This window comes from Camellia sinensis, chromosome 5, assembly GCF_055761805.1.
Source record: "Camellia sinensis isolate YWXY chromosome 5, ASM5576180v1, whole genome shotgun sequence".
NCBI classification, from domain to species: domain Eukaryota; kingdom Viridiplantae; phylum Streptophyta; class Magnoliopsida; order Ericales; family Theaceae; genus Camellia; species Camellia sinensis.
The window spans coordinates 181943468-181968933 of NC_138965.1; the positions used below are offsets into that span (position 1 = coordinate 181943468).

Below are 25466 nucleotides of genomic sequence, written 5' to 3' on the forward strand. Positions count from 1 at the left end.
AGTTAACATTTTAGTCAAAAAGTTAAAAAATTATTAAAAAAGTCAAAATATAACTTATATAAAAAAGTTAAAGATTCTCTTTTCTCTTTACTTTTTGCATATCTTTTTGTAAAAAGCTAAAAAGTTATTCTAAACATATTAATTTTTTTTAACTCATATTTTAGCCAAAAAATTAAAAAGTTACTAAAATAGTATGTTCTCAAACGAGACCTTAATAACATCTGCATTAGTTTTAATTTTTTTAATCTTACTAAAATATATATCAATTTAATTATATCAAAATTATGAAACTTGCTTAAAAAAATTTCAACTCATAAGGGATTAGTATAATTTACTTTTGTCCTTTCTATTATTTGTTTGAAGAACTGACACTGAAGTAAATTGTACGAAAAGGCGCCCATGAAAATTATGGTAATACTACAATAGTACTAATTTAGTGTTTTAAATTTACATTACTAATGTCAGCTTTAGAGCTGATTGTGCAAGAAAAAAATAAATAAATGTGTGGGTGATTTTCCGACCACACTGCCCGCTTAGTAACCAGCTGGAGAGCACTGACAGAATAGATGGCACCTGACTGACCTGTAACAGAAATATAAGAATCCCGCGGTGGTTTCGACCACCCGGGGCACTCTGACGATCAAGTCAATATATCTCTCAAAGATAAATCAAGTATTAAACTCACAAACTTGAGTATCAAAAACATACCTTAGACCTATGGGGGTGCCTCTCTTTTATAGCCAATACAATCCTAGTCCCAACAGGAGCCTGGCCCTAATGGACTTAGGATTACTGCTAATCTGGAACTCCCAGTGGGATCAGGATAAACTCTCTAAGAGTTTTATCTTTACCAAAACTGAAGTCTTCTCTCAATCTAGGACTCTTGTCCATATCCAAGTTGAGTTCCCTCTTCATTCTAGGACTCTTGTCTCTTATCCGCTTATCTCGGATTCCGATATCTTCGGAGGCAACCTCGGCCTAGCCGAGATGACCTCGGTACAACGACCAAGACACGTGGCACCTCGGCTGACACGTCGGCGTCACCTTGCCACGTGTTGGTACTCAGAAAATATATCCCCACAACTGCCCCCTAGGTTCTATTACCTCGGCATTCTGAGGTGATGGAACCTACACTGTTCGTTCATCTGTGCCCTTCTGTCCGAGATCAAACTTGTCGTCTTCAAAGTTCCCTGGACTTTACTGTCTACTGGTGTCAAGAATCAAGTTTCATGTTTTCCAAACTGCTTGAAATCGTACCTCCTAGCCGAGGTTCTGATTCCATTAATTCGTAAACTCCAAGAGCTTCGCAACTGTTCCACTCACACTCTCTGGTGAGTTCCCGATTTCCAGTCATCTATTTGACTCCAACGATTTTCATATCGGCGTTTATTTCACTTTGTAGGTTCATAAACTCTTTACTTGCTATTAAGCTCAATCTTTCATAACTCTTCTGATTTACTTTGAATCTGTTTATTTGCCCTCTGTTGTCTTCTATTTTTGTCTGTTTTCAAGTCTTGAATTGTTTGAATGCCTGGCACTGTTCTTGTCATATCCGCTTTCTGTTGCTAGCATCATGTCTGGGTCATTACTTTCTTGTTCTTCACATACTTACTTAGTGCATGTGCACTTGGCTTTATTCTTGAACTTTGTCGTCTTGTTGACTATTTTTCTCTTTTTTTCATTTAATCCTCTGGCTTTTTTTTTTTTTTTTTTTCCCTTTCTAGCTCTTTTGCTTAAATCCGTCATTGTTCCAAGCTTTCAAGCTCTGCAATTGTTTTCGTTCCTCTCCTCCGGTGAAGCTTACGTTATTCTGTTATTTTCGCATCCGTCGTCAGACTTCGGCAATTCTCATTCCGGCTTCCCTCTTTCTAGTAAGCCACTTTTCCTCCTGATTTTATTTCTTGTTGCTTTCCAAGAAGCTTTGCTTCATTGTTAATCACCATTGCTGTTTTACCCGTTGTTTCCAAATCATCTTCTTGACTACACACTGTTCACATATCTGTTGATTTCTGCCACTGTTCTTGGCTTGACACACCTGTGCAATCTTTTTGTCTTAATTTCCTGATAGCTTCATCACCATTTTTGATTTACGAATTATATTCTTGTTTCTGTTTTCTGTGTCTTTTCCCAGATTCTTGCTTTCAATCCTTGCTTTCAAAACTCCGAGGTGCCAATCACCAAGAAGAGCTTTGATCAAACTCTTCAGGAGGTTGATGCTGAGCTCGTGGCTGAGAAGGCTGCTGAGAAGTTCTTTCCAACTGTCTTCTGGGGGTAAGACACAACCTACCGCTGATACCCAATAGTTTGCTTCCTTCTTGAAATTGATGCTGAGGTAGCGGTAGAGAAGCTCCTCCAAATGACTGCCGAGGCTGAGCCATTGTCATCCGTCGAAGCAGATTAGTCCGACGTTCTTTAAGGTCTTCATTTTTGTACTTGCCAACCTTCTCAGCTCTTAACAAACTAGTTGGCCATTTCGGTTGATCATATCTCGGAAACGTCTTTCAGTGTTATCTCGGCTATACCAAACTTGTAAATTACTACTGTAACAACCCTCATACTATTTACTGATTAATGACTGAATGATTACCGTTAATCATAGACTACTGCGAAATGGAACTGATAATGACTGATAATTGAACTGATTAAAATACTGAACTGACTGACCGAAATTGAAACTGAATTGAATGAATACATCTGTTTGAACTGCATTCTATCTATTGATTGTTTATTTGATCTGTTCGTATTTTAGTGTTTAGACTGCTAATTGAAGGCCTTATCGGCGGCCGAATCCGGAATCGATTGATGTTTAATGATCCTTAGAATTAATGTGATTTTATAGTATAATTATCTGAAAACTGATTAGGTATGATTGAATTAGATTAAAATGAGTTAAATTGCATAGTTGGTCTTATTTACCATTTTGCCACTAGAGTGGCCCACTACTTGGCTCATCTCATTACATTCATACATACACATTTTGTTAGCTCATTCTTGAGCACAGCACCGACTAGAGAGAGAGAAATAGAGAGTGAGAGGGAATTGAGTTGAGTTCGAGTTTGTTGGTGGAATTGCTTGCTAATTGAAGTGTAGATCACTAATTTGAGCCTCTAGCCTTGCATTGGAGACCTAAGGTAGAGTAATTACTCTCTTGTTTGTGAATTGAGCTAGTTCTTGCATGATTCATGCTTCACCATAGAAATAAGTCATGTTTTGGTTCATTGTGGTTGAATTGAAGCTTAATTGTTGCATGCATGTTGCCATTCTTGAAGTTTTGAGGTTGGAGTTCATAATACCTCACATGCATGTCCATCTTTTGGTCATACTCCATGAGCTCATCTTGTTTTTGGAAGGTTTGAGCTCTTTTGAAACAGCATTGAAGCTTTGAAAATGATTTAAGATCATGCATGTCATGTTTGAGGATTGTTCTTGAAAATGATTTGAAATTGGGTTTGAATTAAACACTCTTGGGCTTTGATTTCTCAAATTGAGTTTTGAATCATGTTATTCCATGTGTTTATAAGAGTTTTCCAGCAAATGAGCCCAAGAGGATCGTTTTTGAGTCACTAGCAGCTTGGTTTTGAGCTTGAAGGTGCAATCTGGAATTTCCAGATTTCGCACTTCCGCTCGAGCGGGTATAGTGACGCTCGAGCGTATAATTCGAGCATCCAGTATCTCTGCACTGTTTTACAGTCCGCTCGAGCGGAGGATTGGGCGCTCGAGCGGAGTCATGTCTCAAGCTCGAGCGGGCGTCGAGCGGAGATTTCACCCATCCAGTACTTTCACAGTACGCTCGAGCGGGAAAGTTTACGCTCGAGCGTGTACCTTTGTTGCATGTCCGCTCGAGCGGGGAAACCTGCGCTCGAGCGGGACTCTGTTTTTCTGACAATGCTTTTAAATGTACATCTTTGCATCCTCATCCCATTCTAGGCATTCTTAGGCCTAGTTTAAGACATCTTGTTGTGGATATAGATGTAGAACGCACCAAGGCAAATTAGGGGTTAAGTTATGAGATTTCCCAACTGTGTAGCTTAGTGTGTTCAACCTATTAACTGTGTAGGGTTGGCGACTGGGGAGGCACGCTCTAGCATACTGTAGCCCGAACTCTGTGAGTAACAATTGTGTAAAGATATGTTCAACTGATATCTTTTGAATATTGAACTGAACTGTTTGCTGAACCGGTATTACTGAATGAATGTATGTCCTTTATTTCTAAACTGTACTGTGGCATCCTTAGTACCTACTGTTTACGGTTACTGTTACTGTTACAGAGATCTCTGTCGGTTCCCTCGTGGAGCCACTACTGTTTACTGACTGATGGCCATCATTACTGTTCGGTCTTTTAAGACCTATTGTTACTGCTATGCTAATGGATGTACCACATATGACTGTTTACTGTACTGAACAACTGAAATACTGATTGAATTGAACTGTTTTCATTACTGTAAGGACATTCATTCTAAACCCCTTTACGCATTATGTTATTCACTGGGCTTTAGCTCACTGTTTATATATATATGTAGGTGCTCAGCCACCAGATCGGAGCTAGGAGCGTGGGTTAGACTCCAGTTTTGTCAAGCCAGCCTTTGTGCCTCACTGCGAGGTTCCGAGCCTATCTGCTAAGGCTTAGGGGTGTTTTAAGAATTCCCCCTTCTGTACTGTTTCACTGTTTTGTATAGACTGACTGTTCACTGTACCGCTATCTAGGGTTGAGTCCCTAGTTTGAATGAATGTAAATGTTGTGCATACTGTTCTGTACTGTTTATGTATGAATGCATGAAAAATCTTTTTGGCATACAGACTGTCACAGCTCATTGGACATTGTTTAATTACTGTATTGGCTTCCGCCAGGCCCTGTACTCTGTTTTACTGTATTACTGTTCTGTAGGCCTTCGGTAATCTCAGATTACTGGCCGGTTACGGTGCTAAACCCATAGGGCCGGGTTTGGGTCGTGACAACTACAAATTTCAACAAGTGGTAGACTTCATAATCTTCGGTTAACTCATCTTGTAATTTGCTCAAAAATTTCAATAAGTGTTAACATTCCTTGCTCCTTAATTATCATTCATTCTTCCACTGTATTTGATAGCTATGTCGGGTAATTGACTTCTCGGATGGCCCTGAGCTCCAAAAGTCTGTCTACTTCTTCCTCTACTGCTTCGACGTGTGTCAACGTTGGCCCTCTTGCTCATTGGATTACAGGTTTGGCCGACCTGTCGACGTTCAATTTGCGGCATGTGACCAAGCTTCAAGTTCTATTTCTTCTTCTTCGGCTAAGCCTAAGCCGAGAAGAAAGAAGCGTTCTTTGTCCCCCTCCTGGACGAGGATTTCCAGTGCCTCTTCACACCTCTCGACTGGCTTCTTACCGACATCATCTAGTACCTCTATGTCCTCGTTTTCAATCTCTGCCTTCTCTGGTTCTTGCATGCTGCAGGTAGATTTCATTGCTGCCATGGAGCAATTCTTTGCCTGCAGTTGGTCTCCTCTGACTTCTTCAATCCCATGTTCTGTGGGGAACAGCAATAGTTGATGCAACGTTGAGGGAACTGCCCCCATTGCATGCAACTATGGCCTTCCCAAGATGATGTTGTAAGGTGAAGGCGTTTCAATCACGACGAATTCTGGTTTGATCTTCTTCTAACTGCTCTTGCCTGATTCTATACTTAGAATATTTTGTATGCCTTTCATACTTTGCCTCCTTTGTGCAATCTTCTTGGGGTTACATACCTCAGGTATAATAGCTACAAAACTTTTACTTCAGCAAGATACTGACCTGCAAACTTTTCATAAATTCTAACAAGTGTGAAACATATACTACTCAATGTTAACTTTGCAAACTTTGTCTCAAGCTTCAATAAGTGTTTAAACGGTGATCTCGGTTTAGTCTACTTGTAAATTGCTACAAATTTCAATAAGGATTAACATATACTGTAACAGGGATCAACAAGGATTAACATAACAAGTGTTAAACAATAATCTATTTATAAATTGCTACGAATTTCAACAAGTGTTTAAACAACATACTTAGCTTTTTACTCAACCTGTAAGTTGCTGCAAATTTCAACAGATGATCATATGTCGGCTTAACGTTATCTTGTAAATTGCTACAAATTTCAACAAGTGTTAAGCATCTTCTTTGGTTTAACCAACCTGTAGATTGCTACAAGTGTGCAAACTATAACCTCGGTTTCATTTCGACTTGTAAATTGCTACAAATTTCAACAAGTGAAGAGAACCAGTAATCTCGGCTTAACTTTAACTTGTAAATTGCTACAAATTTCAACAAGTGAATTAAGGAATAATCTCAGCTTAACTTCGACTTGTAAATTGCTACAAATTTCAACAAGTGAAGATAAGGAATCAGCTTAATTCCAACTTGTAAATTGCTACAAATTTCAACAAGTGAATTAAGGAATAATCTCGGCTTAACTTCGACTTGTAAATTGCTACAAATTTCAACAAGTGAAGATAAGGAATCAGCTTAACTCCAACTTGTAAATTGCTACAAATTTCAACAAGTGAAGATAAGGAATCAGCTTAGTTTAATTTCAGTTAAACATCATCTTCGGCTTAACTTCGGTTAAGCATCATCTCGGTTTAACTTCGGTTAAACATCATCTTCGGCTTAACTTCGGTTAAGCATCGTCTCGGTTTAACTTCGGTTAAACATCATCTTCGGCTTAACTTCGGTTAAGCATTATCTCGGCTTAACTTCGGTTAAGTATCATCTTCAGCTTAACTTCGGTTAAGCATTATCTCGGATTAACTTCAGTTAAGCATCATCTCGGCTTAACTTCGGTTAAGCATTATCTCGGTTTAACTTCGGTTAAACATCATCTTCGGCTTAACTTCGGTTAAGCATTATCTCGGCTTAACTTCGGTTAAGCATCGTCTCGGTTTAACTTCGATTAAACATCATCTGGGCTTAACTTCGGTTAAGCATTATCTCGGCTTAACTTCAGTTAAGTATCATATCGGCTTAACTTCGGCTAAGCATCATATTGGTTTAACCAACTTGTAAATTGCTACAAATTTCAACAAGTGGTAAACGCATTCTTCTTCTCTTTGCCCCCAATGTGAACTTAAAATCCACTTGGGTTCTCATCATGTAGCTTCGACCTTGTCGCCGAGGTTGAATTCAATCCGAGGTTGTCGGCCTTGGTTTCTCTATTGATCTTACTTGGCTCCAACCTGAGTTTGATTTTCGGCCTCGCATCGGCGAGCCGTTTCTCTTTTCTTGTTCCGATGCCTTTGTTCCTGGCATGTCTTCCTCGGCCCTAGCATACTTCTCAATTCTGGCCAACTTTAGTCTGATCTTGTGTGTTTCCTTTTTATCTTCTGGGATTTGAGATCTGCTCATTGTGCTCTTCTCTTCTCGGACTCAGGTCCTGAGATCTTATCTTCTGGAATCTTGGATCTACTCACTCAGGTTGAGCTCTTCTTTTCTCGGACCTACTCATCTAGGCCGAGATCATGTCTTCTGGGATCTGGGATCCGGGATTTGCTCACTCAGGTTGAGCTCTTCTATACTTGAATGTTATCTTCTTGGGAGCGCTCATGCCCCCTGTCTTTGCATCCCTTCTAGAAGGGTCTTCGTTCCTCCGCAGGTATCTATCCTTTCATACCTGGAGGTCGTCTTCGTTGCTTCGATCTGTTGTCTTTGGAGTGTCACCTTCCTGGCCGGCTTCTTTCACTCCGTGACTCTGGTCACGAGTGTCTGTGTTGCTATTGTCCCCTTCAACGTCGAGATCAATAGGTCTTCCACTCCCAGCAGGAGCGTAGTCTCTAATCTAGTCATTCTGTTCGTCATTGGCCATCTATTCTTCTTTCTTTTCCACAGACGACGCCAAATTGTGTGGGTGATTTTCCGACCACACTGCCCGCTTAGTAACCAGCTGGAGAGCACTGGCAGAATAGATGGCACCTGACTGACCTGTAACAGAAATATAAGAATCCCGCGGTGGTTTCGACCACCCGGGGGCACTCTGACGATCAAGTCAGTATATCTCTCAAAGATAAATCAAGTATTAAACTCACAAACTTGAGTATCAAAAACATACCTTAGACCCATGGGGGTGCCTCTCTTTTATAGCCAATACAATCCTAGTCCCAATAGGAGCCTGGCCCTAATGGACTTAGGATTACTGCTAATCTAGAACTCCCAGTGGGATCAGGATAAACTCTCTAAGAGTTTTATCTTTACCCAAACTGAAGTCTTCTCTCAATCTAGGACTCTTGTCCATATCCAAGTTGAGTTCCCTCTTCATTCTAGGACTCTTGTCTCTTATCCGCTTATCTCGGATTCCGATATCTTCGGAGGCAACCTCGGCCTAGCCGAGATAACCTCGGCACAACGACCAAGACACGTGGCACCTCGGCTGACACGTCGGCGTCACCTTGCCACGTATTGGTACTCAGAAAATATATCCCCACAATAAATAAATAAATAAACAAATAATAGTCAAACTATCACATCAATTATGGATCTACATCAGTACAACGTTATTAGTAGTCTATTAGCATTCTTCAATTAGGGGTCTGAAACATTTTTGATATTACAAAGGACTCAATCATTTTTGGAGTCTTATGCAATATCTTAATATAAATTTGTAATTTATTTTTTTTTTTTTTGGGTCTAAGATCTATCATGCTTTGAGGATTTGAGATACAAGTTCAATTTCAATTTTTCTGGGTAATAGTCCCACACTCGATTCTATTGAGGCTAAAAGAACAAAATAATTTGAAAGACCATATTATCCCTACTTATTTGTATATTTGTTCACATTATCTATCTATTCACGCCACCTATTTATCCAAGTATCATTTATTTGTTTAGGCATTATTCTTTTATTTATTTATATTTTACCTATATTTAACCCGCTAAATCTTTCTTGTGCCTGAGGCCTCGTTTGGAAATTAAGTATTTTAGTCAAAAAGTTAAAAAGTCATTATAAATTGTTATATCACTCTCTCAATTTTTTTACACATCTTTTCATAAAAAATCAAAAAACTACTAAAATAATATGTTCCCAAACGAGGCCTTAGTTAATTTCAAAAAGAATTTTATAAATTTTCTAAAAAAAAAAAAAACTAATACTGGTATTAATAATAGGGACAATTGGGTGCACATCCTTATCTTTTATCTTTAATGTATTAGTTTAAGAACCACAAGAATATTTGTTATAGCCAAAGATGGACCTAAGGGGTGCCAGCACGGTCGCACCTCCAATTTTTTTTTTTAAATTATGTATATTATACTAATAATTAGAAAGATAATTATAAATTGAATTTTTTATTGATAAATCTCATTTAGAGGTGTTCTATCTCAATAAGTCCACAAAGGAAAATTATATTTTAATTAGTCCCTTGTGTTTATACTTTTATTCTATAAGATCTTTTTTTCCTAATTTATATTTTTTGTTAGACTATTATACCTTTATGTTTATTATTGATATATATTATATACAAGAATGATATACACGTTTCTATCTGTTTTTGTTGTGGTAGAGTTTCGTTCTTATAGGAGAAAATATGACGACACAGAGTTCGTGGTAGTATTTCGTTACAGTAGGGTTTCATTCCTATAGGTGAGAAGATGACGATTCAGAGTTTGTGCTCTGTTTGTTTGTTTGTTTTTTTTTTTTTTTCCCTCCTACCATAGTTATGATTTTAGCCAGAAATCAAAGGAAAAGAAGAGGATTTGAATCGAAGAAAAAGAGGTGATGGATTACAAACTTGTTCAATAGATTGATTAAAACCCACATTCGACTGGATTGAATCAAAGAGAAAGAAGAGATGGATTTGAATTGCAACTATTTTTGTATCTAGTCTATATTGTTAAATTCTTTTTCCAACTTCATTTTCTGGAATTGATAGACATGCAATTTTTATTTGGTTGAAAGGGGTTATGGGTTTTGGCTGGTTATGCGGTTGAGATATAGCTCTGTTTTTTGAATGTGGTGAATATTCATATCTCAAGAAGAATGTGAATGTATATGAAGGATTGTATGCTCTGTTTCTTGCTTTTAACATTATTATCTAGATTAAATTTTGGTTGGTTGGTTGGTTGTATGGGGTTGTTGGTTTTGGCTGATCATGTGTTTGAGTTTTGATTTAAATTTTTGAATATGGTAAATATTCACATCACATGAACAATGTGAATGTTCATAAAGTGTTCGGCTTTGGGATTAGTTGTGCAAAATATAAACTTAGCTATTTCTTTTGCATGATGTGATCAGTGTTAATATTCACATTAATTTGAATTGAAAATTTGTTATTGTGTTATCAATTGGTATTAATATTATTCACACACTAATATAATATTGAATGGTAAATATGTTTTCACTGTGCTCATTATCACTGTGACAAGGTGATATGAAGGTTCACATCAGCATTGCATCAACTTACACAACGACAAACCTCAGCTTTCATTTTGAATGCAAACACAATGTGAATATTTACACTAAAATATATGAATGTGAAGTTCACATAAATTCTGAAATATAGATGAAGACACTATGGTTTTAAAGTGTTAATTACTAATATGGAATGGTGATATTAAAGTTCACATCAAAATTGCATTGCCCACAAACCACATTAAGCCATTGATTATGTGTACATAATTGTAAAGCAGCTGACAACAATGTCAGGTTCACATTGATTTTTTAATCTCTAAAAATATGACTACATCAACATTGCATTAAGCACAAACCATCATTTTTGTGTGTACACAAACATGAAGTGTATGTTTATGCACAATCAGATTATTGATGTGAATGCTAACATCACGAGTAAACATCAAATGAATTATTTAGTCACATTAAGCCAATGGTTTTGTATACATAATTATAAAATAACATAAACCAATATAAATATTAACATTGACTTTCTAGTAACAAATATTATGACAATATATCATTGTGTCTTATTAAGCACAATCAAAATAACTAATTATGGTTCTTTTGTCCAATGTATTCTAATATTTACAAAATCACAAAGGATGTGAAATTCATATTCATATTTTTCTTGCCGATGTAAAATGTGTCTTTGGATGCCTTATATGTCTCTAGCACGAATATGATGATATCATTGAACTTCATGCATTTGTTGAGGTCGACTTTACCGATCCTCAACACATTAAACAACTGTCAAAATGGCGTTTCCTTCAAACAGTCTAGCTGAAGATCCGAGAACCTAGTACTCATCATTAGTTTCACTAACCCAATGATGTTAGATCGGTAGTTGACCTTTTTCATATTCACTTTTCAAGGGGGGCTGGCTATTTGTTCAAGTTTGTTTTTGATGCGAAACTGTTCTCTTTTTATTTTGCCATGAAATCTATCAGCAACATCTGTTTGTTCAATTAGAAATAAATTTACTGTTAATGGCCACCAATGGTAAATGATAACAAGTACAAACTATATGTGCTGTGAATAGTGGAATGATGTGACCATGATTGCATTGAGCAAAACCATGATGTAAATATTCACATGAACACAGTACAACATAGGATAAAACAATAAAAGTCAAATACATAGTGTGAACATTCATTTTTGTATCCAGTCTATGTTGTTAAATTCTTTTTTCCAACTTCATTTTCTAGAATTGATGGACATGCAAGTTTTATTTGGTTGAATGAGGTTATGGGTTTTGGCTGGTTATGTGATTGAAATATGGCTCTGTTTTTTGAATGTGGTGAATATTTACATCGCAAGAAGAAAGTGAATGTATATGAAGGATTGTATGCTCTGTTTCTTGCTTTTAACATTATCATCTAGATTAAATTTTGGTTGGTTGGTTGTATGGGGTTATTGGTTTTGGCTGATCATGTGTTTGAGTTTTGATTTAAATTTTTGAATATGGTGAATATTCACATCAGATGAACAATGTGAGTGTTCATAAAGTGTTCGGTTTTGGGAATAGTTGTGCAAAATATAGACTTAGCTTTTTTTTTTTTTGCATGATGTGATTAGTGTTAATATTCACATTAATTTGAATTGAAGATTTGTCATTGTGTTATCAATTGGTGTTAATATTATTCACACACCAATATAATATTGAATGGTGAATATGTTTTTATAGTGTTTATTACCATTGTGACAAGGCTGATGTGAAATTACATCAGCATTGCATCAACTTACACAATGACAAATCTCAACTTTCATTTTGAATATAAACATGATATAAATATTCACACTAAAATATACGAATGTGAAGCTTTACATGAATTCTGGAATATAGATGAAGACACTATGGTTTCAAAGTGTTAATTACTAATATGGAATGGTGATATTAAAGTTCACATTAAAATTGCCCACAAATCACATTAAGCCATTGATTATGTGTACACAATTGTAAAGCAGCTGACAACAATGTAAGGTTCACATTGATTTTTTAATCTCTAAAATTATGACTACATCAACATTGCATTAAGGACAAACCATCATTTTTGTGTGTACACAAACATGAAGTGTATGTTTATACACAATTAGATTATTGATGTGAATGTTAACATCACAAATAAAACATCAAATGAATTAATTTAGTCACATTAAACCAATGGTTATGTGTACATAATTATAAAATAACATAAACCAATATGAATGTTAACATTGATTTTCTAATAACAAATATTATGACAACATACCATTGTGTCTTATTAAGCACAATCAAAATAACTAATTATGGTTCTTTTGTCCAATGTATTCTAATATTTACAAAATCACAAAGGATGTAAAATTCATATTCATATTTTTCTCGCCGATGTAAAATGTGTCTTTGGATGCCTTGTATGTCTCTAGCACGCAAACGATGACATCATTGAACTTCATGCATTTGTTAATGTCAACTTTACCGATCTCCAACACATTAAACAACTGCCAAAATGGCGTTTCCTTCAAACAATCCAGCTGAAGATCCGAGAACTTGGTACTCATCATCAGTTTCACTTACCCACTAATGTTAGATCGGTAGTTGACCTTTTTCATATTCACTTTTCAAGGGGGGCTGGCTATTTGTTCAAGTTTGTCTTTGACGTGAAACTGTTCTCTTTTTATTTTGCCATGAAATCTATCAACATCTATTTGTTCAATTAGAAATAAATTTACTGTTATATGGTCACAAATGGTAAATGATAACAAGCACAAATTATATGTGCTATGAATAGTGGAATGATGTGACCATGGTTACATTGAGCAAAACCATGATGTGAATATTCACATGAACACAGTACAACGTAAGATAAAAAAATAAAAGTCAAATACATGGTGTGAACATTCACATTGATCAAATACATGGTGTGAACGTTCAAAAAATCAATTAAGTCTGCTATTTCCTACAATGAAAACACTAATGCAAACATTTGAAATACTGATGTGACATTCACATATCTAAACACAAGTGTGAACATTCACATCTTTGGGCACTGATGTGAATGTTTGCATCTATGGATAATGATGTAAACATTTACATCTAAGGATTGAATGGATTGGGGATGGATTATGCATTTGTGTTGGCATTAGCACAAATTTATTTGGCATGTATTTCACATCAGTTCGTTACAATCAAACGTGAAAGGGAAACACAACAACGATAATATCAAATAGTTGTTTTGTAATTCACATTGAACCCAAAAAAGGGAGGGGGGGGAGGAGTGTGAATATTCATAACAACTACATACTACCAAACACCATGACAATATCACCAATTCATCAACTACAAACTATAAAGTTTTGCATCATACCCAAACATGATGTGAATTTTAAGTTAACAAACATGGACAACATTAAGCGAGAATGGATAATTGTCAATGGTATTTTTCACATTATATTCACATACACATGTTAATTCACAATGTTAATGTGGAGATTGACATTAACATTGTATCATATTACACAACTACAAAAACAAGCCTTGTTTTGAATATAAGAATGGTGAGGATGTTCACATTTATAGCTTACAAAGTACAAAAACATGACATCATTAGCAATACATTAACCACTCACCACAATTTTTGTGGGAATCAAAACATATTGTGAATATTCACATTGGTATGTATGTTAACATCAAAAAATAATAGTTTTATCCATATATCACATAACAAGTCCAACAAATGAGGTTTTTCATAGGTATTAGCTTGATGCAAATCTTCATAATGTAACATACAAATGAATTGGTCCACAACAATCATGTAACAATTTTATGCACGCCATGGTTTCTATGTGAATGTTTACATCATGAAAATAGCAACAACAACAATTAAAAATAAAAAAAATCTAAAAAAGAAAGAGAAAAAACTTTAGGGGATTTACATCCATTCAAGGATATCATCAATGCCAACAACAACTGCAAGAAAGGAAAAATAATGATAATTATATGAACAATAAAGACCAAAATCATATCAATATAATCATAGGGATGTGTGGAAGTTCGCATTGGGGCAAAAAATAGTTAGGGTTTAATATTTATATACAAAATGAGTGAAATCACTTACGTTTGGTACCTATTATGAGATGGTTGGATTGTCACAGATCATCATTGTGAAGATTCACAGCAGAAATGAAGGATGAGAATGGTGATTCCGGCGGCCGACGACATAGAGAAGACGATAAAGGAGTTTAGGCGAGGAAACGATGAGATGATGAGAGGATTTCACAGGTATGGAATATAGGATTTTTGCAGAATTGTTTCCGTTTTGCTAGGGAGAACTCTTATATTTTCAGATTCTGTTGGTTTGAATGGAAAAGACACTTAAAATCGTAACAGGGGTGTTTTGGACAAAAAGCTAGGTATGGGACTTATTGGAATAGTCAAAAATAATTTGGGTTAGATGAAATAAAACACTTAGAAATGGGATTTATCAAAAAATCACCCATTTAAATTGGAGTATTTTGTACTCTCAAAATTTTAATAAATTTTAATAGTTCACTCTTTAAATTTTAGTAGTTCACACCTATCAAATTATTTACATTGCAAAATTTTAAAAATAGTTTCTAAATTGAGTTTTATCAAATATTGATCTATTATATTTGTTATTTGTATTATTTATTATATTTCTATATTATTTAAAGTTACTTGTATTCTTTTATTTGTTTCTATTTGTTACTATTCTTATTTTCCGTTCATATGTCATTTATGTTTTTTTCTTTTTTTATAAATTACACTTTAATTGCTTATACATCTTATTTTGCATTTATTTTTGTTTGTTCATTCTCTAGAAATAGGAATATTGTCTGAAAATAAAAATATTGGCTACTTCAAAGTGATATTCTTAAAATAAGTTAATAAAATTTAATACTATTTTATTGAAATGGATTATCATTATACTCATAAAAACATTCATTTTCAATTATAATTTCTTTTCAAAAACTAAACTGCATAATAAGATGAAAGATGATTTTATAGTAAGTTACTTGATCAAATATATTGAAAAATATATTAATTAAGGATTTGATGTCGAGCTATATCATAGATAAAATTTTACTAGACGGAGACATAGTAATAGTTAATATTTTATTAAATTAATGTAGACAATAAATATGTCAAGTTATATTTTTGTTCTCAGTTATGTTGAGAAAGATTGTTTGATTAATAGTAATATTATTCATTTTTTTATGCTGGTATAAATAAAATTTTACAACAATTTTTTTCGATAAAAAGTTACATATAATTTTATCCCTCCAAAATTCAAATCCTAGATCCGTCCTGATTATAGCTCAAGTCCTTGGTTGTTTGAACATGGAAGTTTAGATCCATTTTGAACCCTTATTATTTTATTTTTTGTTTTCTTACCGTTCATTCAAATATTTGGATCATATAAATACATTTTATGTATTAGTTTCCATAGTTGACTGCTAATGGTAGAAACTTTGGTCATATTTGTTTGGCGGATTAAGTTGGATGAGATTGTTAGTGAGATGATTGTTAGTGAAGAGATTGTTAATATGGGGATTGTTAGGGAGGAGATTAAGTAAAAATGTGTTTATTTTGATGATAGTGTGGGAGATGGTTAGTGATGGAATTGTTAAATTATTTTTATATAAAATAAATAAATAAATTATTTCTATATTAGAAAAACTAAAACAAATATTAAAACAAACAAGTGTACTTGGTATAAAAAAATAAAAAAAATAAAATAAAATTTTTATATAAAATAGACTGAATCCCCTCACTATTTTCTTAATTTCACTCAAAATTCACCAGCAAGCCGCTTGGAGTATGAAGCCGCTCACCCAAACCATCACCAAACGTGCTGTGGGTGGGACCCATAGCGTTGCTAGTCCAATCCGGGCTCCTACATTGCGACATAAATGTGACCTTTATGTAGCAGAAAATTTGGATCCAGTGTCATTGTTGTGTGTGAAGCACGACAGTGATTGTTGTGCGGCCTATGGAACTCATTTCGGATCTTATTTTGATGATCCGAACCATTAACAATTTAGGAAATATCCAGAATAATATACCTGGAAAAAATCAAGTTGATTGGATATCAATAACGTGTTCATCAAATAACATTTGTATTTAGTTTGATACATACATATTCATTTTTTTTTTATATATAAAGATGTTATTTGATGAACAGATTATTGATATCTGATTAACTTTATTTTTTACAAGTATATTGTTCTCGATATTTTCTAAATTTTCAACGATTCGAATCATCAAAATAGGGTCCAAAATGAGTTCTACGGACTGTCGTGCTTCACGCACAGTAGTGACACTGGCTCCAAAAAGTTTCTATGTGTAAGGAGAAATTTGTGGATAAATGTTTGGAAATTAAAAGTGAGAATAGAAAGAAAAGAGCCAATAAAAAAGTGTTATCTGTATTTCTATATAATTTTATTAGTGTTAATCAAGTTAACATATATTGATAGATTGTCCAGGGTTTAAAAATATAGGGTGTAATTCGAAAAAAAAAAATTAAAATGCAGAGTTTAATATGTTACAAAGGTTAAATTATAGTTTTTTTTTATTATTTTTAAAAATTAAATTCCCAAGCTTTTAAAAGTAAAAGGAAATAAATGTTGATGAGAATTTTAAATTAGACCATGTTGGCACTAAAATTTGTCTTCTCTATCGAATAAGCATAACAAATATAGAGAGTTGATCCAGTGGATGTTAGGAGTAAAGATCATGAGTTTACAGTGGTAGGTGGATCCCAGAATGCAGAACAAGTGGCAGAAGTGAAACAGTTAAAGGAACAGATATGGCAGTTACAATTTTTCCTGTTGATTCATCTAGTAATGCAGGGAGATGTGGCCAAACGTGGCCCAGGTGTCAAGCCATGAAGATAGGCATGCAAGAGAGGCAGGATACGTGTCTTATTTGCAAAAGAAAGAGGATGTTGTAGTAGAGAAGCAGTTACCAGTGGTTATGGAGATCATGGGCAGTTATACAAGAAGTGGAGGTAACTTGCTCCAGGATGGGACACGTAGCAGTAGAGAAGTAGCAAGACCAGCAGCATAAAGGCTGGAATTTTGAAGAAAAGAGTATCTTCAATCAAATTCACAACCTATATGGAATTAGGAGTAATTTAACTTAGTAATAGCTTTTGTACTTAGGAATAGTCTGTTTGTAATTCAGCCTCTATGGCTAAGTTTTCTTTTGTCGATTGTTATGTTTATTAAACTTGAAATTTAATTCTTGTAATTAAGTGACAAGTTTACTTGTTCTTCAATTGATTTTCAGTCTATTCATACTTGTTTCTTCGCATTTCAACCTCCAAAAAAGTCCTTGAATCTGTTAAGGCATTAAGACGTTCAAACCACAATTGCTTGTTCTGTTATTGTTTGTGAAATTTTGGTTACTCTGTCAAATCTCCTTTGTCGATTTGACCCAAACCAGACTTTTGCTAACATATTTTTCCATGCCTGGTGGGACCTGTCTAATTTGGAGTGATGGCTAGAAAGAAACAACATGAAGTCTTTGAAGATCCTAAAAAAAGAGTTGAAGATGGAGAAGAGTTGGATGGTCGACTTGAAGGAGTGCAGGACAACCTAGGTGATGACCATTCAGTGGCCAAACAGGAAATAGGCCAAGGAAATGGCCAAAATGTGGCCAAAACTGGCCTGTTGATCCAAGAAGGGTTTTTCTATTGTATACTCAGCAAACAATTGGTTCTATATTTGAATATTAGAACCAAGTGATGATAGTTGACTTGTTGGTTTTGTTTGAAAAAGCCAACATCAAGCCCAGCCAATCAAGAAGGATTGGGGATGAGACTTAGGTAAATAAAACACAATTCATACCTCATGTAGCCCATCAATAGCATGAAATTGTAAATGAACCTGTGTCATTCTATAAACCTCCCACACTCTAAAAAAGATATGAGGAGGGAATAACCATAAATCTTGTATTTGAGATGGAATACCCCACAAACCCAATGTTTAATCACAACTTAAATAATGTGGGAATGAGACTTGGGGGGCAATCAAAGCCACAAATGTATGGTACTCATGCATTCAATGGGCCTATAACAGGTTATCAGGCTATGGCAGAATAAAGAAATAGGCTAATTAATCAAGTAAGGCCTCTAAATATACGAGACCGTGCCATGCAGCAACCATATTATGAACCTAACATGATGCATCCAAGGCCTAGAGGACCTGGTCCCCATTTTCCTTACTTCCAACCAGAAGTCTAAGGAAGAGGACAGCAACAACAATACTTAGACCCCCAGATTAATAATAGGCAACAAATAATGAACATCATATAAGAAATTTATGGCCAAGGCCTAAGAAAGCTAGATAGGCCAATGTTTAGGAGTCCTTACCCTCTATGGGTAAAAACAACCCTCATTCCAAGAAATTATAGGATTCCTGAGTTTACTTTATTTACAAGGAAAGAGAGACAATCAACCATAGATCATGTAGGCAGGTTCATACTCCAATGTGGAGAACCTGGCTGTGATGACAATTTAAAATTAAAAATCTTTCCTCATTCTTTGTCGAAAGTAGCATTTATGTGGTTTATTAACTTGCCAGAAAATTATGTTCGTACTTGGCAAGAAATGGAGAGTCAATTTCATGCCCAGATCTTTAGAACTGAGCCTGAAGTGACAATGGTGGATTTACCAAAATTTAAACAAAGGCAAGGAGAAAGTGCAGAACAGTACATCGACAGGTTTAAGAAAGCAAAAAACAGATGTCATGTGTACATGCCTGAAATAGAAGTTATAAGACTAGCCCTGAATGGTTTAAATTTTGAACTTAGGAAAAAGTTTGAAGGTGTGATGTTTAGAGACCTATTTGAGTTGTCTTCAAGGACAACTAGTTATGAGGCCATTCTTAGAGAAGAGCAGTAGAGAAATGCAGCCTCATTAGGGACTTATTACCAGGATATTGAGTTTGACATGGATATCGATATAGATATGGCTCAACTAATAGGTAAACAGCCTGTGGTTTGTGAAACATTAAAGAAAGCTGACAAACCTATGAGTATGCCAGCAACATAACCAGCCAAAATGAATGTGGTTGTGTCGCATAGGTAGTACTCTTTTGACTTATCAAAAGCAGATGCATTATTTAATGAGTTATTAGCAAACAAGTTTTTAACTTTGACTACTGGCCACAACATTTCCAAAGAAAGGAACAGAGTTGGCAAAGAGTATTGTAAATGGCATAATTCTTTCAGGCATTCCACTAATAATTGTGTTACATTTCAAAATTGTGTGCAGGACTTAATTCAAAAAGGAATGTTGAAATATGCTGAAAAAGATAAAGGGGTTATGACAGTTGATAGTGACCCATTCCCAAACTTGGTGGAGATTAACATGGTATCAACTGACTTCCGATCGATTGATCAAAATAAGAAGGACAAAAATCCCAGAGTTCTCTTGGTAGAATTAAAGAAGCTCCACAAAGAGAGGATAGAGAAGATGGCAAAAGAAGCAAAAGGGAAAAAAGTTCAGGAAGAACCTGGTGAAAGGTTCATTTGTTTCAAATGTGGTACTGAGAAAGAAAAAAACAAGGCCATCACAATTGATGGAATTCAGAAAATTAGAAAGAATGTTGGCCTAAGGTTTAACACTATGGGTAATGGTGATCTGCAAATTTTTTACAATGATTATTTGTTCTGTGATGGAACAGACCCAGGGATATTTGGTCCTATGAAGAATTATGGTAGAATGATGCTCCATTCTTGTTCCAAGGAGCTCAAATTCATCCATGCTTTGGTGGACCAAGTAATGTGAGGGCCATGCTCAAACAACACAAGGGTTCTAGGCCTTATGGAAGTCCAAGGATTCTGACTAGGCCATACAATGGCCAGCACTAGCAATCTGATGCATCACATAATGGCCATCAACAGACTGGAAGGCCATATGGATGACAACAACTGTTTGTGAGACCATTTGGAGGATTTCAACAGCAGCATCATGGCCCAAGAGTGAGGCAAAAAATGCAACTAGTTCAACCAATGATGGTAAAGCCTCCAATACCATCTCATCTAGGATGGCAATGAGTGTCTCACCCAAAGTTTTCCATGAGTGGCTGGAGACCAATGGGGGAAACAAGAACTCAGAAAATGAGAGAACAAAAAAGGTTCCATGCTATGATGTCTACAATTGCAGGGGATAAGCTAGCTGGAAGGCAAGATTTAGTATGGACTAGAGATGGATTGGTTCCTGTTACTAAAGGAAAGGAAGTGAAGGTTTCAACTTCTAGAGCCCATCCAGTACAACCAGTTCAAATTCTAAAAAGGAAAATGGAGCCAAAAAAGGCAGATGACAGACCTATTGGGAAACTTTCTAAGAAGGCTTTGCTGAGGTAGAAATTGAAAGAGCTAGAGAAAGATTTAATGTCAGATAAAGATGACAACAATGAAAAAGATGTGGTAATAAAAGGGGTTCAGGACCAGTAGATGGCTATTGATGACATGAATAATAATAAGGGAGTTACAGAAGATAAAGTCAAGTCAGATAGTTCTGGTGGCAACTTTAGAGAGAAATTGGCTGTCATTCATTTTGGTTCTTTACCTCCATATAAGGAGTGCGATATGATTATGGCCATCTCTCAGAGGTTTCAGGCCAAGCCAAACCAACCAGATAAATAGGCAAGTGATGTTGAAGATTTGACTAAACTAGTAGTTCAAGTAGCAATGATTGAGATACAAACTAAGCCACTGAGGTCAATTGAGGTGGTTAGGTTTGTCGATGGATAAAAGGTTATGCTGCAAAAACCAGAAGATAAGCTTATTAGGTTTCTAAGGCCTTTATATGTCAGAGCTTATTTAGATGGGGTGTTAGTGGAAAGGGTGTTGGTTGATAATGGAGCCATTGTCAACATTCTCCCTTTTAGAACACTGAAAGCTATTGGGAAATCTGTCAATGACTTGCTTCCTACTAATGTGAACATAAGTAATTTTGTTGGTGGATCATCTGAGGCCAGAGGAGTAGTGGCTTTACAACTTTAGGTTGGTTCCAGGTCAATGGGAACAACTTTCTTTGTAATAGACTCCATCTCTAACCATATTGTGCTACTAAGTAGAGATTAGATACACCTTAATGGTTGTATTCCTTCTTTTCTGCACCAAGCATTGATCTTTTTAGCCAGTAGTGGTAAAGGATGGATGAAAGTTTACTGGGCATATGCAAATCCTTTTGTTGCTGATGTTAATAACATAGAAACTATGCTGTATGATGAGGATTTAGATCCAATTGTGATTGATGAAGAAGAAGTTAAGTCCCAGGGGAAAAGTTTGACAAATTAGGAGTTCAAGACCTTTGTTGAGGAATGTTTTAAGCAGATAGGCCATGAATTGGCCAAGCCAAGCCTGATGTGGAAGCAGAAAAGGTTTATGATAGAAGAAATTATTGAAGATCAAGAGTAATGCAAGTACAAGCGTGTAAGGCCCCGGTATCCCACATCGGGAATGGAGGGGGAGTTCCTGGGCTATAAAAGTAAAAACTTGGACCCTTATATAGCATCGAGGCCTTTTCCCAAGTGGTGAAATCCCTATTAGAACTCCCCAGTTAAGCGTGCTTAGGCTGGAGTAGTTCTAGGATGAGTGACCCACTGGGAAGAACAAATCCGTACAGGCATGACCCAAAGCGGACAATATCGATGACGTGTAAAGGGTCGGGGCGTTACAAATGGTATCAGAGCCGACTCTCCAGAGTACCGAGTGTGGGCCCCTGGTGTCTCTCGGTGCATGTGGGCGGGCTTGCGAGCTGGCAAGCTACTGCACGGGGACGTGCAGCCTTATGGGGGGTGGATTGTAAGGCCCCGGTATCCCATATCGGGAATGGAGGGGGAGTTCCTGGGCTATAAAAGTAAAAACTTGGACCCTTATATAGCATCGAGGCCTTTTCCCAAGTGGTGAAATCCCTCTTAGAACTCCCCAGTTAAGCGTGCTTAGGCTGGAGTAGTTCTAGGATGGGTGACCCACTGGGAAGAACAAATCCGTACGGGCATGACCCAAAGCGGACAATATCGATGACGTGTAAAGGGTCGGGGCGTTACAAAGCGATAGAAGGGTCGGGGCGTTACAAAGCGATAGAAGAAGACAAGCTAGATGAGACAACTAATGTAATTAGATCTACTTTTTCTAGGCTTTTTTATTTCTTCTTAAAGAGTAAGTTCAGCTCTAAGAGTTTGCCTAATTGTTCTTGGGCAGAATGTGCTATCGACAGTAGCCCTTTGAGTTATAAAGAGGTGTAATTGGAACATCTGAAGGCTACTCCTGCCAAGCTTGATGACCTCAAGGCAGATGTGCAGGATCCTTTGGAAGAATATAACTTAGGAAGTAAGGCATGTAAGAGGCCCATCTATGTAAATGCTAATCTATCTAATGAATGTAAGAGCAAACTAGTTGGTTTGCTTTCTGAGTATGTGAATTGCTTTACATGGAATTATAAAGAAATGCATGGATTAGATAGAGCATTAGTAGAGCATAGGCTCCCAATTAAAGAAAATTTCCTTCCTCATAAGCAACCACTAAGAAGGATGACTAATGAAGTCACCTTATTGGTCAATGAGGGAATTAAAAGGTTACTTAAGCAGGTTTTATTAGAACAGCCAAGTATGTTGAGTGGCTGTCTAATATTATCCCTGTTATGAAGAAAAATGGCAAGTTAAGAGTGTGCATAGATTTTAGAAATTTAAATCTAGCAACTCCCAAAGATGAATATCCTATTCCAATGGCTGACTTGTTAGTGGATTCAGCAGCCAAAAGCAGGATTTTGTCCTTTATGGATGGTCATGCTGGGTATAATCAGATTTTTATTAACCCAGAGGATACACATAAGACAACCTTTAGGTGTCCTGGTGCTTTGGGTACATTTGAATAGGTAGTGATGCCTTTTGGATTAAAGAATGCAGGAGCAACATATCAGAGGGCAATGAATTTCATTTTCCATGATTTGATTTTAAAATATTTAGAAGTCTACATAGATGATGTAGCCATCAAATCTGACAGTTTTGATGAACATATGGAATATTTGCAGCAGACATTTCAAAGGATAAGGACCTATAAACTCAAAATGAACCATTTGAAGTATGCATTTGGGGTATCTGCTGGAAATTTTCTAGACTTCTTAGTACATCACAAAGGGATAGAAGTGAATGCTAATAAAACCAAAGCCATTTTAGAAGCAAAATCCCTAACCAACAAAAAAAAGCTGCAAAGTTTTCTTGGGAAAGTGAATTTTTTGAGGAGATTCATAGCCAATTTGGCTAAGAAAACTTTAGTATTTTCTCCTTTGATAAAAATCAAGTCAGACTTTGAGTTTAAATAGGAAGCATGCCATCAAGAAACTTTTGATTTACTCAAAAAATACTTGACAAACCCTCTAGTGCTTATGTCCTCAATGGTAGGAAAGCCTTTGAAGTTGTACATCTCAGCTTCTGATCTGTCGATTGGTTGTTTATTGGCTCAAACAAATGATATAGGTCATGAACAAGCCATTTACTACCTAAGTAGAAGGTTAAATGACGCTGAGACTAGATATAACTCTGTCGAAAAGCTATGTTTGGCACTTTATTTTGCAGCCATTAAACTGAGGCATTATATGTTGCCCACAGAAGTGTTTGTGATAGCACAAACAGATGTTATCAAGTACATGTTGTCTAAACCAATATTGAGAGGAAGACAGGGTAAGTGGATTTTAGCATTAATTGAATATTGTCTTAAGTATGCGCCACAAAAAGCAGTCAAAGGGCAAGCCTTGGCTGATTTTCTAACAGAACACCCTTATACATCTGTCGATTTAGATTTATATGAAATCAATATGGTGGAGAATGAACCTTGGAAGTTGATGTTTGTTGGTTCAAAGACAAATGAAGGAGTGGGAGCAGGTATTGTGTTGATTGCACCAAATAAGCAAATGTACCAATTTGCATATCAGTTGAAGACACAACATATTCAGTCTTGTAATCAAGCTGAGTATGAAGCTCTGATAATTAGCCTAGAGTTGGCCATAGAGTTCAAAATTAGAAGTCTTCAAGTTTTTGGGGATTCACCGCTGGTCATTAAGCAAGTCTTGGGAGAATTCAAGTGTGTAAGTGGTGCTCTAGAAGAGTATCTAACTGAGGTCAAATGGTTAATCAGTTTCTTTCACCATGTCACATTTACACACAGATATAGATTAGAGAATAAAGAAGCCAATGCGATGGCTCAAGCAACTTTTGGTTTAAAAATACTTGAGGGAGCTTAGGAAAGGGTGATTTGAATTAAGAGTAAGTGCAGAAATTTCTTGCCTATTCTTACTTTGGATGTGACAGAGAAAGATTAGAGATTCTCCTTAATAAAATGCCTGTCGAATCTTAGTGAAGGGAATAATAGGTAGGTCAGATATCAAGCCCTAAATTATGTCATCATGGGAGATGACTTATTTAGGAAGGCTCATGATGGTTTGACTTTACTTTGTATTAGTAAGTTAGACCAAATGAAAGCCATGGCTAAAGCACATGAGGGAATTTGTGGGGCCCATAAGGCTGGTGATAAGATGAGACGGTTGATTAATAGGTATGGTTATTTTTGGCCATCTATCAGAAAAGATTGCGTAATGTATACAAAAGGATGTCAGAATTGCAAGAAACATGGTAATATTCAAAGAGTTCCAGCCATAAGTCTTCATTCAGTAGTGAAATCTTGGCCTTTCAGAGGATGGGCCATGGACTTGATAGGGCAAATTTTCCCAGCCTCTTCAAAAACACATTCTTACTTGCTAGTAGCCACTGATTACTTTACTAAATGGGTAGAAGCAGTACCTTTAAAAGTGGTGGCATAGACTTAAGTCATTTAGTTCTTAAAAAAGAATGTGATCCATAGGTTTGGTTTACCCCAATCCATAACTGTCGATCAAGGCACAATGTTCAATGGGGACGAGATTAAAGGGTTTTCCATAGAATATGGCATTCAAATATTGAATTCCTTACCCTATTATGCTCAAGCAAATGGGCAGGCTGAGGCAACAAACAAGATTGTCAAGAACACTTTAGAAAGGATGATCGAAGACAATCCTAGGGATTGA

The 25466-nt window shown here is 36.0% G+C and overlaps 1 protein-coding gene across 1 annotated transcript; it reads left to right on the forward strand.

The window, feature by feature from the left end:
- Window positions 1-23801: 23801 nt before the first annotated feature.
- On the forward strand, window positions 23802-25466 carry LOC145791923 (uncharacterized). The gene is made up of 2 exons (XM_082872378.1): window positions 23802-24532; window positions 25265-25466. Exons 1-2 carry the CDS (start codon window positions 23802-23804, stop codon window positions 25464-25466), a joined length of 933 nt encoding a protein of 310 aa, XP_082728504.1.